This window comes from Opisthocomus hoazin, chromosome 25 (genome assembly GCF_030867145.1).
Source record: "Opisthocomus hoazin isolate bOpiHoa1 chromosome 25, bOpiHoa1.hap1, whole genome shotgun sequence".
Classification (NCBI taxonomy): Eukaryota; Metazoa; Chordata; class Aves; order Opisthocomiformes; family Opisthocomidae; genus Opisthocomus; species Opisthocomus hoazin.
In genome coordinates, this window is record NC_134438.1 from 9,563,860 (window position 1) to 9,575,912 (window position 12,053).

Genomic DNA, 12,053 nt, shown 5'->3' on the forward strand with positions numbered 1-12,053 from the left:
ACTTACCATTTAACAAAATCTGTTGGACTTTATCTGGGGTACGTGAAGCAAAGGAAGGGATGCTATGAATAAAGCAAACCAGAGGAAATATTCCTGCGGTTCATGTTTGTAATGAAATACAGACAGTACTACTTGGGAGAACCTTGAAGCCAGATTATATCCAGTGAGGTTTTCGCCTTAGTATCTTCCGCATAGGCAGTGCAGTATCGTTGCAAGGGCCAGAGTGGCCCTGTAAGCAGAGTGGCTGCGTGCCTGTGTGCTGCTGAGTAATTCATTGCATTTTGAGCAATGGCTTTTCATCCATGACTTGGATAATCTGCAGTCTGGCTGGTCCAAATAAGAGTACACGGGAGTTAATAGTATTAGGGCAGCACTTTCTGCCCTCATCTGTGGAGAGACTTCTCAGGGTGTAGAGAGGAGGAGGGATCTGAAGCAACATCATCAAAAATCAGAAAATGTTATATTCCTGAAGCTTTTACAACATGAGAAGTCTTCTTGCGCCCAATGCTTTCCTCAAGCTTCCTTGCTGTGAACATCTGACTACTAAACCTCTTTCTTGTCTGAAAACCTCGATCTAATCTGCTTTTATTAAGGCCTAGATCTCCCTGTTTAGTTTTCTGGGTTCCCAATGTAGCTGGGTCTTTGTGAGCTGTTGTGCTTCCAGCACCTCATACTTGCTGGGTTGTAGTCTTCACATTACAGCAAAAATCTTCTCTTGCCCTCTCTTTGTGTGTTTCATCTGCCAGTTCTATAGGACATTCAATTAGACCTTTTTCCCCTTCTGCTGTTCAGCTCGTATACAGTTGACGAGAGTTGCAAGGAAACATGTATTTTAAAAACTAATGTGCCAGCTGAGATGGAAGAAACTGCACAAATGAATTAATTGAATCTTAAAAAGGTATACACTTTCCACTTAATTTGGACTTTTGCAATGAAGCCTAAGTGTCTTTTTTTTTTTTATTATGGTTTACTTAGAATTTCAGGAGAAGTGAAGTTCACAGCTAGTTAGATTCTACAGTTTCCTATAGGAAAGACTATGATAACCGTTCGTTCATTTTGGGAGAATAGCATCTGTAGCAAAGAATTATTGTTCACTGTCGTAAATGATCGCTTCCAGCGATTGCATATCACATATCTTAGTTTTGGATTGTCTTTAAAGACTGAGTAACATATTTTTCTTTAAGATAGAAACTGTATACGTACTCAGTAGAATGTTTGCACCTGTTTCAGTAATGTGGAATGGATTCCAGTGTTGTGTTACTTTTGTTAGCTAATAGTATAATTCCCTGTTAATTAGAACACTGTTGGAGCTGGAAACCACCTTTGCTGCATGACTGGGACACTAGGGTTATGAAGGTAGTGTGCATCCCTTCAGAGAAAACCAGACTGCATCTCTTGCAGAATTACTGACTCATCTGTGTTTTCTGCTTTCCATAAGAAAAATAAAGTAAATGAAGGTGCAAACAAGGTCTTAGTTTTAAACCTTTTTATAAAAAGGTGATTTCTTTTTTTCAGATTCGGAGTTCTGTAGCCCTAAAAAAGGTCGAAATACAGTTACTTGTTTGGAACTGATTTCCTGTCCTGTGCCTTAAACTAGTGCTTAGTCCAGTAGCCAGACGCATTTGATGATAGTTAGGATTGCTCCTGCACTTGTGTAGGCTCAAATTAGCTCTTTCAAAAACCTAACTCTTCAAACCTTGTTACAACAGAACAGATTTAAGACAGCACAGCTTAGTTTGACCATTCCTTGTCAGTGTTTCGTCACTTGTGCCTTTACAGTTAGAGTTTGCACTACAAATACTTTGTAAACTAGTACATTTGAGTCGCTTTTCTCCATTGCACAGATTCTGAGAAGGTAATGATTGAAATGTTACATTTCTTATTCTAACTTAATGCAAAGGTCTTGAATTTATTTACTTTTGAAGAACAAGTGACTTTTCAATATTTTTGAGAAGTTTAAGATGGTATATAGATGAAAATTAAGCTTGGAGTTTCTTCCAGAATATATGGATTAAGGAATATCGTCTTTACCTCTGAAGTAAGATGTTTCTAACTGAGATAAGATTATTTGTCTAGGTTAGTTGGCCTTATTTTTGGAGAGAGGAAAAAATCAAGAGATAGGATTGGAAATAAGAACTCTATTCTATTCTGTCTTTTCCACATGACAGTTGTAAGAGAAATTAATGGTCTGGTGTGTGTACACACTATTAATGCCTGAGTTTTTCTTAGTAGTATCTAGAACTCCCGAGAGACCTAGAGTAATAGTGCAGAGGTTTGGTATGGGTTTTTTTTCTATAAAGCAAAGCAGGAGTTATTCAAGAACTTGGAAACACGTATATGTGGATGTAATTATGAATTTTAATCCTTATATGTTTATGTATTGTAAATTTGCTGTTAGTGGACTACAAAATCAAAATTCTCAAAACTAATATTCAGCTTCTGGTTATAAAATGTACTAAACAACATACGCTATTTAAAATAAATTATAAGGGATGCTCCTGATGTAGCCTCCAAATTAGTTAGGAATCCTGTGACTGTTGTGTCTGTTTTCAGTTTTTGTTAATACTCGGGCATGGTCCGTTCATCATTTGAAACGATCCATTTGGATCAAATGCTGTTGTACTCCGTGGGTCATTCTTAACAGTCTGGTGGATGGAATGAAGAAAAGTCTGCTCAGTCTAGCAGTGCTTAGTAAGAAGGGAACGTACAAGGATGATTTAATGATAAAACTAAGGATGTGCTTTTAGAATAAATGTAAAAACTATTTAAATGTAAAATCTCTGATTTGACTTGTTTTTTTGTTTGTAGGAAATGTGACAGCACTCCATATTCTGCCGAATATAAGACGTGTAAAGCATGAATGCCTTTTTGGGGGGTGAGAGGGGATTTGCAGTTGTATATACCTATCAGAAATGGAAAATGATTGCACTTGCATTGAGTTTCTATAGATCAATGTCTTGTACTGTGTCTGATACTACTGATTAATTGTAGTAGGAGATCATTAATAGGGTAAAAAGAAATTATATATGTATATCTCTGCGTTTCCTCATGGGCGACTCATATTGTCTTTTCTGTGTACATGAAATAGTCTCAAAGGCACATACCCGTAGCATGCAAGAGTGTCTCTGTCGGCGGGAGTACTGGACGTATCACTGTCATAGTGCCAGCTGCTGCTGCCTGCTGCCTTCAGTGCTACCTCTTTTCTTAGAAGACTATCCGATATTAGTTCTGCTCACTGAAATCCCATTCTCGTTCATTTTTGCGGTTTGAGGTGGTATAAGTGATTATGTTGTCTTTTGTATTCTGAAATGTTTTATTATAAATTTCCGTAAGAGATTGGTGCCATTTAAGGCTATGTCTTTTTTAAACTATCAGAGTTTAGATCTTACATACACTACCTCTTTGTTTGCCAAAGTTGGTTTCTGTGTATCTAATGAATTAAAATGTGCCTTTAAATTGGAGTTTCATAGCTTTTTTGATTGCCTTTAAGAAAGGAAAAAAGCCATATGTATTTCTGGCTCTTTGGTATAGTCCCAGAAAGACTATAAAAATGGGTTCATTGGAATGGAAAGCTGAAGGTTTCTATAGCAGAGGTATCTCCTGTCCTTTGAATTCGTTGGCCTGTTGTCAGAAGGTCCCTAATTAAAGGAACTGCTGAGGAATCAATGGTAGCTTTCTCACACAGTATGAATTCCTTAGGACGCTTGATTTTTATTGAGCCTTGATGTCAATTTCGGAGATAATTTTGTTGCTTTTCAGGATAGAAAGTGTGCTGTATGGATCTCACTTCCTTACTTTTTTACTTGAAATCATATATTCCACATATAGCGTTTCAAATCTCTGTATACAGACTGCGACGCTAAATCTAGCTCTGTAATGCTAGATTTAGCAGCAGATATCTGCTGAGAAACAGAAGCCTTTCCCTGTCTGACTCCTTTCTCTTTTCATGGTATGAAGACCAAACCAGCTTAGTGGCGGGAGTAGAGGAGTGGGTATGCTGGCGGTGGCGGTAGATGTGGTCTGTCTTTCGGTAGCTGCTTGCTTCATGAAGTGTTCTAGTCAAGACTGACTCCCGGAGCTCCCATCACAGCATTTGCCATGAATTGAGACTCGAATGTGCAGTGATAGCTATTGCTAATTCCTCATAAAACCCAAAAGCTTAATTAGGGCAGGTTTTGGCTTTGTGAATCTCGATGAGTTGGCTATCAATGTACAGGCAGCTTATAAGAACCAATTTTCCCAGAAAAACCAAATTGCCTCACTTCAGACGGCTGAGGCAGCATTTAAACTATTCTTGCTTGTCTGCGGTAGACTGGCACTGCTCTCCACTGTTGTGAACAGATTGTGTGAATAACATAGAACTATTTAGGGCTTTATAGGGCTTTTTGGGACAATCCCAGCAGCTGCATTGTTGGAGTTCTGGCTATTAAAAAGGGGGTTTGGCTAGACAGAATGGCTTGCTGTTCATTGCCTAGCTGATACCTAGTTTGATAATTGTTTGTAAACACTATAATAATATACTGGGAATTGAGTGTGTTGGTCACTAGCTAGACTGATTATGTATGGCATCTTCAATGTTTTAAAATACGGTGAAATGCACTTAATGCTAAAGTGAAATAACTGTAAATATGGCCTTATTTTTACACTTTTTTCTGGATGTAAAGACTAGTGATGACTTGTAATAATACAAATAAAAATGTTAAATTATTTAGTGGTAAGTGTTTGTCTTTCATTTGTCACGTGGTAAGCAGCTGTTTTCCCATTATTCTTAAGATGATTTTTCATGTACCAAACTTGCATTAGGTGGTAACTGTTGAGATTGAAGTTTGCAGTTTGTGCACAGGATTACTAAATGATAGTGTAGAGAATGTGTTTTATTTTGCTGAGCAGTCTCATAGCCTTTTTGGTTTTCTTTGGAAGTGCAGAGAATTTCCGAGAATCTCCAGAACCTTACAGTGTTCACTCCTGAAAAACTTCGTAAAAGCTTGATGGAGAAGAGGCAGGTTGTTATTGTGTGGCTGTTCTGATGCAACACCGAGTCAAGAGCAAAGTCCAGAGAGCGTTCTGGCACTTTGCTCCAGTGTGTGACAGATGCCATCCTTAGGGAACAGAGCTTAGGCGTTTAAGTAAAATGTTAAGCAGAATGTGATTGTTTTTAATTGTATGAGGTTCACACTCAAAATGTATTTACTTTTCTTTGCGAAGACATGTGTGAGTCAACTGCCTTAGAATGAAGCCTTTCAGAGGGTGGAATAGAAAAATAACATGCCATTTTTTTTTTATTAGTGGTTGTGGTAGTCAGAATCGGTTGGTGTGGACCGCAAATGATGACAGTGTGTAGACTACACAGGTTTACAGTCTGTGAAGTTTTGGGATTGCAGTGAGCAAGTAGCAACTACTAGGCAGCTACTAGGCAATTTGACTTAAACACTACAAATTAATTTGTCCTAATTGTAATGAATTCTGCACCGCTTTTCTGAAACTCAGCCCCAGACGAATCACTTCATTTTAGAATCTGGAGCTGATAATTAAGTCATGAACACAGGAACTTCATGCTACGAAAAAGGCTGAATGTAATAAAAATGTGTTGTTGCCATCTACTGGTAGAATAAGCTGTGTTCTCACAGTGGAAGTAACAAAAGGTGGGTACGGTGTTACCTAGTTTAATACCATGTTAAGTAGCGTGAAGTGTCAGTGGTTGGTAGGTTTCGCGGTGTTACACTTAAAATCAGTGTAAATGCTGACTCTGAGCATGGTTTGTACCGGGTGGTGCAGGTGCAGCTGGGGACTGAAATGAAGAGACTTGCAGCAGTTAGATCTTGTCCAACAGGGAAACATGTAATCTGTCTACCTGAGACAGAGCCCAATACCAAGTAGCACACAATTTTATTTAAAAGAAAAAAAAAAATCTGAGTAAATAACAGGTTAAGGCAAACAAATAGCACATGGAATAAAACTGGTCAGAAGGTTGAGTGGCTGTGCTCTCGCACATGGGCCCTGGCTTGCTTGAGTTGAAGAGTCTTAGTTAGGTGTTTGCACAGATGCTTCGCTTTCTCTTTAAGCATCCCTCCTAGTTGAACGTGATGCTGACTGTCCTCCTTTTGTGCAGGATGTTCAGCCTGTAGGTGTAAGTTCAGGTCAGAGAACAGAAAAGCATACCATACGTGTTTGTGAAGCAAGATGATGCTTTTGGTGGTGTTTATTTATAAGGACTTTGGGGGGGCGGGGGAATGACGTTTTCCATTACTGTTGCTTTTCCCCCTACATCATAACCGATTTCAAATGGTGCTAGACAAAAACTGAGACTCTGAACACCAAGAGAAATCGGTCAGCCTGTGTAAGAGACATTTTCCTGGCTCAGAGAAGAATCCTCTTGTAGATGACAGCTACACATTCTTTAAAGACGACTATTCAGTGGTCTGATCAAATGCTTCATCCAGGCAGCGATCATCTTTTCTGTGTATAACAACGTGTTTGACAATAGCGAGGTCAAGCAAAAACAGTTCAGCTTCATTTTAGTGGTTTGGGTGCAAGGGTATGGAAGTCTACTGAAACACTAATAGACGTTACCAGCAATAAACTTAAAAAAATGAATATAGAAAACGGAGTGGATTCTGTGTGTACCAGTGTGACATCATCGTGATTGCTGAAGGCACTTTTGTGTTTAGCTGCTGAGATCGAATCGTTGGAGAGAATTTCTTTCTGTGTTTGCAGAGCAAGTCTCTGGGAGCTATGGAATGATAATTCTATGGCAATAGAGTCCCCAAGCACAGACTGGAAATACAATTGCTTGAAGTTAGTAAAGTAAATGTTAGGATCCTAGTGATTGTATAAGAAAGGAAAGGTGTTCTGCCTGTCAAGGTGCAAGAAGTACTATGTTGGTTTTCATGCAATTTTCGGATCACTTTACTCTGGACAACTTTAACTCAATATCCATTGTTTATTAAGTAGAAATACATTTGAAGGAAGCTGTTCCTGTTGTGGCCCTAACTTGAGAGGGTGTATACAGTGGTTGTAGAAGTGTCTAGAAATCAGATGATGTTACAAAGTGGATGGCTGGCAAAAAAATAAGCATTGGATAAAGTGCTGTTTTAAGGAGTAGAGGCCGTCGGTGAAGTTAGCAGCTGCTTGATCTCCTCCCACGCTGTAATTCTTGCTCCTAGAACACTGATTTCAAATGGTGCTAGATACAAAGTGGGAAAATCTAAGCCACCATGTGAAACCAGCTTCCAGAGGAAGACACATCTCATGCATGGCTGCAGGCTGAGAGAGAAAATCCTTCATCTCCAGCGCACCTAGAGAAAAATTTGTTTATTTAATTTTATTAGAAAGTAAGACAGTGAACTTTGGGGTAGTTATTGGCACTTTTTTCTTTTCAGCATCTTGTGAGTAGTTGAGGCTGATGTAGGAGAAATTAAATAGGTGATGAAGAAACCCATCACTCTGGCAGTGACTGTAACTTCCTTTCATAGCCAGGTGGAATATACTTACCAGCATGTAGCGTAGAGTATGCTGCTGGGGGGGTGTGAGGAGTTTGTGCTGTACAGGAACACTTTTTTCATACCTTTGCAGGATAGAAACCTCATTCTGTCCGAGGCAGAGAGTGTTCTGGCTTTCCATCACTTACAGATCTCAGCAGCATCAGAGAAGCCAGGACGGGTCCCGTGCTTTTTGTGACAGGAAAAAGCAATGTGACTATCACGATGGAACTTCCTTTGTCGCTGTATCACGCAGCCTGTAAATAACATGCTTTTCATAAGCGAGGAGATTTTTTTCATAAGCAAGTTGCAGACTTTGTGAGACAAGTTTTAAATTCTGTAGGGACAATGAAAATAAATTGCATGGAAACTACTTTGAGTATGGGTCAGAATGAAACCTAAAAAGGGAGCATTTGCAAATCTAACTGTAAATGGTTCAACAGAAGTTGCCAAGGAAGTAGGAGAGTGTGAAAATGAGTGGCTGACGGTTATTGGAAATGGAATAGCTCTGAGCAGTGCTGTAGTGCAGCACGGCTGTGGTAGTTAACCTGCAGTGTACGTGTCTGAGTACAGCTGGAATGGATGGGGTGTCTTGAAGCCTGTGAGTGACTGCACACATACATCATTCAGGAGCTATCAAACCCTGGCCACCATGTCTAACCTGTGCTGATGCAGAAGATGATGTAAAATGGAATAAAGGGAGGCAGAAGTGGAGCTGGGAGTTTCACTTACTGATGCCCAGGGTTTTTGGCAGCTCTTTGCATTAGTTTTGTAACCAGAATCTGCCTCAGTGCCTACATCCTAATCACACACACAGGCAGCAGCGGAAAAGCTCAGAGAAAAGGAGCATGCCCTGCCTAGAAAGGGGGGTGGAGGAAGGGGAAAGAACTGTACTAGATTGCTGTGTCTGGGTATTTACTGTAGTTTCTAAATCCATTATCTGGGGCAACAGGGTGAAAGACAAGTGGAAAGCAGGTTCCCTCCCCAGTGTCTGTCTTGCTGGCACAGTTATGTATGAGGCACCCCCTATTACCAGCACAAGAGTTACTACTGAAAAGCTGGACCGAGAGTTCCTGCTGACAAGAGGTCGGCTGCAGCACAGATAAAGTACCATAGCAGCATCTTTCAGAGACAGGCTCAAAGTGAGGGTCGCTTTGGTTTTTCTCTTGTCTCGGTAGTAAGCATGTGCCTTAAGAGTAAAAAGAAATCTTTATCGGGGTTTTCAAAAACAGTTGGTGGAAATGTCACTTACGTTTGTGCTGCTGAAAATGAGAGCTTCTAGAGAGGTATCAGACTTACAGGCTCTGAACTGGGTCTGAACACCGATGCATACCTTCCCCTCCCCTCTCCAAAGGAGACTAACCTTTCCAGAAATACCATGCAGCAGTTCATTATTTATAGTTTGATGAAACCAGGTTTCACTTCAGCAGAATTGAGATGCTGCTGCCCCTCCTCCAGGCTAGCTGAAGATTGTCCGGTTGCCTTCACAAGCTCTCTTCCTTCCAGGCAGCCAGAAGGTGCCAGTCCGTCCTGCCAAGCTGCAGGTACACCTTCTACGAAGGATGCATCTGTGACAGTGTATGCTGTTCTTTCCAAACCGAACAGCATGCTTGGGCAGGCAGCATGCAGAGGGGAGGAGAAAAAAGAGAGCAGTTCAAGATGCCGTGATGCGCAGCATTCAACTATTAACATGCACACATGCAGAAACATAAACCAGTGCTTGTCTCAAGCGCTTGCTGGGTGTGTGCTGAATGTGTACATGTAGACATACGCGTGTGAGTGGAGACAAGCAAACAGAAAAAGTACAATATTAATCATTCTGGGTTTTCCCTCCATTTTTAGATATGTTTTAGTAGCAGTATTGTCCTGTAGCTTCTTTGAGAGGAACATCTCAAAGCTTTTGGCGGACTTCACACTGCTTTATAACTTCTACACGAGACAAAGGCAGAAAGGGAAGAAATCCCTGCCTCCCCCATGAAAGGGAACTTCCTCCCTGGCGTAAGACCTTTCATGTAGTCTGCAGGAACTAGGCAAGTCTGGATGTCACAGACCTGATTTTTCACAACCTAAAAAAATACCGCTTATAAATTAAGGCACTTGTGGGGCTCCCACAGTAAGCAAAACGGATCTCTGCGTGACCCTGTGTGCATCGTAAATTTTTTCCTCCATTTTCAAATCGGGGAGTGAAATTCATGGTTTGTCAGAGTCTGGTCTCCCCTGGAGAAACCGTTCCCATTTTACAGGCAGAAAATCTTAGCTTGGCGCATCATCCTCACAGTCAAGGAATGAGTCAGACGGAGGCCAGGTGCAGGACAGAGGGGTGTGACAGTGCAAGTGGTGACCTGTAAGGGGAATTGAAATGAGTGAACTTCTAAGGTTTCAAAAAAAGCTTCCTCAGCCCCGGGGTGCGTGTAACTGCATCTGTTTGTTGTGCAGGTCTGTTACTGTGTGGTGTTGCGTAGGTCAGGTATGGGCAAATGTGCCCTAACTTGCAGGAGGAGCCGGTCGTCGGTGTGTAACGCTTTCTGTGTCAGCAGCAGCACTGACCTAGGCTGAGTCATGGTGGGGTAGATGCTGCGTTGCTTCGTGGAGTTGGTGATTGTGACTAGAAGTGGCTCTAGAGATGCTACTGCTATGACGGGCAGCAAAAGCATGTACTTCCCTCGTGAGTTTAAAGCATAATGGAGATTTTTTTTTTTTTTTTCTTAATTAGGACCAGAATAAAAACTCCAGATCACATTCCTGAGTTGAACGTAGCCTGTTCTTTTAGTTCTACTGTTGTAGCCTTACAATTGCAGCATAAAGTTAAAAGCCAGGCACTCTGGGTCTACAGCCCTTGTGCTATCTGCCCCCCGGGCTGCAAAACCCAAAGGTGGGCTGAACACCGACTGTGGCATGGTGTGGGTAAAAGCCTGTAGAGCCATTTGTCCCATTTAGCTCTGTTTGAGCAATGGGACAGTCAGGCCTGCATGACATTTGAGTCGCTAATTTCAATTCCTATTAAGGGTAATTTGCCAGAGCACTCACTAGCATTTATCCAGCTGTGCTGAACTGTCAACAAGCTGCCTATCTATTCTGACCCGTTTTTTAAAATGGTCCAGTTGTTCCAGGGTTTGGGGGTGAGGGGAAGGCCAGGTTTTTGTTTGCTCGTTTGTTGAACATAGGGAGAAGCAGCTTTTCCGGATAATTTAGGGCAGGCCAGGTGATAGGTGGTGTCCGTGGTGGCTGACCTTTGGCTTGTGATGAGGTCTGAGAGGTGCATCTTAGCCTTTGCTCTTTGCATGGTGGCCTCCCTGAAGACACACTACTGTGTGGCTTACTCTTGCTCCTTTGGGTGAGTTTTGATAGAGCTCGTTCCCAGCATGGGTTTGGTGCCAACCAGGATTCTCCTAAACAATGCTGCGCCACGGTCTGGCAGTCAGCACTGGCAAACGGGTGCTGGGGGTTCGGATGCAGCAAACCTGCTTTGAGGGCAAGAGAGTTCCACGCTGGCGCTGACCCAGGGACACGGGGTGGTGTGATGGGCCACACCCTCCTTCATGTTACAGTTCTGCCATACCGATCCACATTTCCTGTGGTGCTTGGGTCTAACGAAAGAGGCTAAAAAAGCCTGCAAGAGACCATTAATTTGCAGATTACAGGTCTTTTGGAGAAACTTGGAGATACTTCATAACAGTGGATCATCACTAAAATAATTAGGACTTATTCACAAGGCCTGTTTTTTTTAAATCCCAGAACTTTGTTTCAGACTGTTAAGTAAAATGTAGCACTTACTTGCTATTGCTTGCCCCAGAGCTATTCTGAACGGAAAGGAGCGTAGGTAGCGTGGTGACCATTCTAGCAGTGCTAGGTCTTAGGGCTCCGGTTTCTAATCTTGCGATTCCCGTCTGCTCATCTGAAATTGCTTTGACTTGCCTGGAGTCATAGAGTTCTCTTCCACCTTTGCTTTCATGAGAGTTCCTAGGCAAAACCACAGCCTGTTTGGAGGGCACAGGAACTGCTGAACCTAGGGAGGATTTCAGATTTCATAAGGAACAACAAGGTGAAACTGGGCAGACTTAGATGGGGGAAGAAGAGCATTGCACTTGCTTCGCCTAGGTCATGCAATGTGCAGCAATGAAAACTCATCAAATTTAGCCACACACAGCTTGACTGAACAGCACATTACCAAACTAACTTCACTAAAAAAAAATTATCTGCCAGCATAGCTGAAACCAGAAAAGTAATTTTGTGTTCCTAACTCTGTACCTCAGCATCACCATTGAATATGAAGTATTGATTGCAGGTCTTGACAGCAGTCACAGGGAGATTATTGTTGAGATTTGTATAGTCAGTTCAGAAACATGGTGTTCCCCCAACGCTACCATTCCAGCTACTTTAGGTAATGTCAAGGGAAGTCATATTTTTCTTTGTGTTGTTCAAGAGACAAAAGAATGTGCTTTGCCAGTGAAGAGCATAAGGAAACAAATACTGCCAGATGTTCGCTGAAGTATAACCTGCCCTCAAACAGGATGTTTGAAACATGCCTTCGGTACCGTGCCTTATCTTAACACTATCTGCAGTAGAGGGACCTGG

At 41.7% G+C, this 12,053-nt stretch overlaps 1 protein-coding gene across 1 annotated transcript in view; it reads left to right on the forward strand.

Moving 5' to 3' along the window:
- LOC104333163 (complement receptor type 1) overlaps nucleotides 1-4,711 on the forward strand; it is a 37,379-nt gene extending 32,668 nt beyond the window's left edge. The window contains 2 exon segments of the mRNA XM_075442916.1: nucleotides 793-898; nucleotides 2,809-4,711. Of these exon segments, the coding sequence (XP_075299031.1) occupies nucleotides 793-883 (91 nt within the window). The 3' untranslated portion in view covers nucleotides 884-898; nucleotides 2,809-4,711.
- The last annotated feature ends 7,342 nt before the right edge of the window (nucleotides 4,712-12,053 follow it).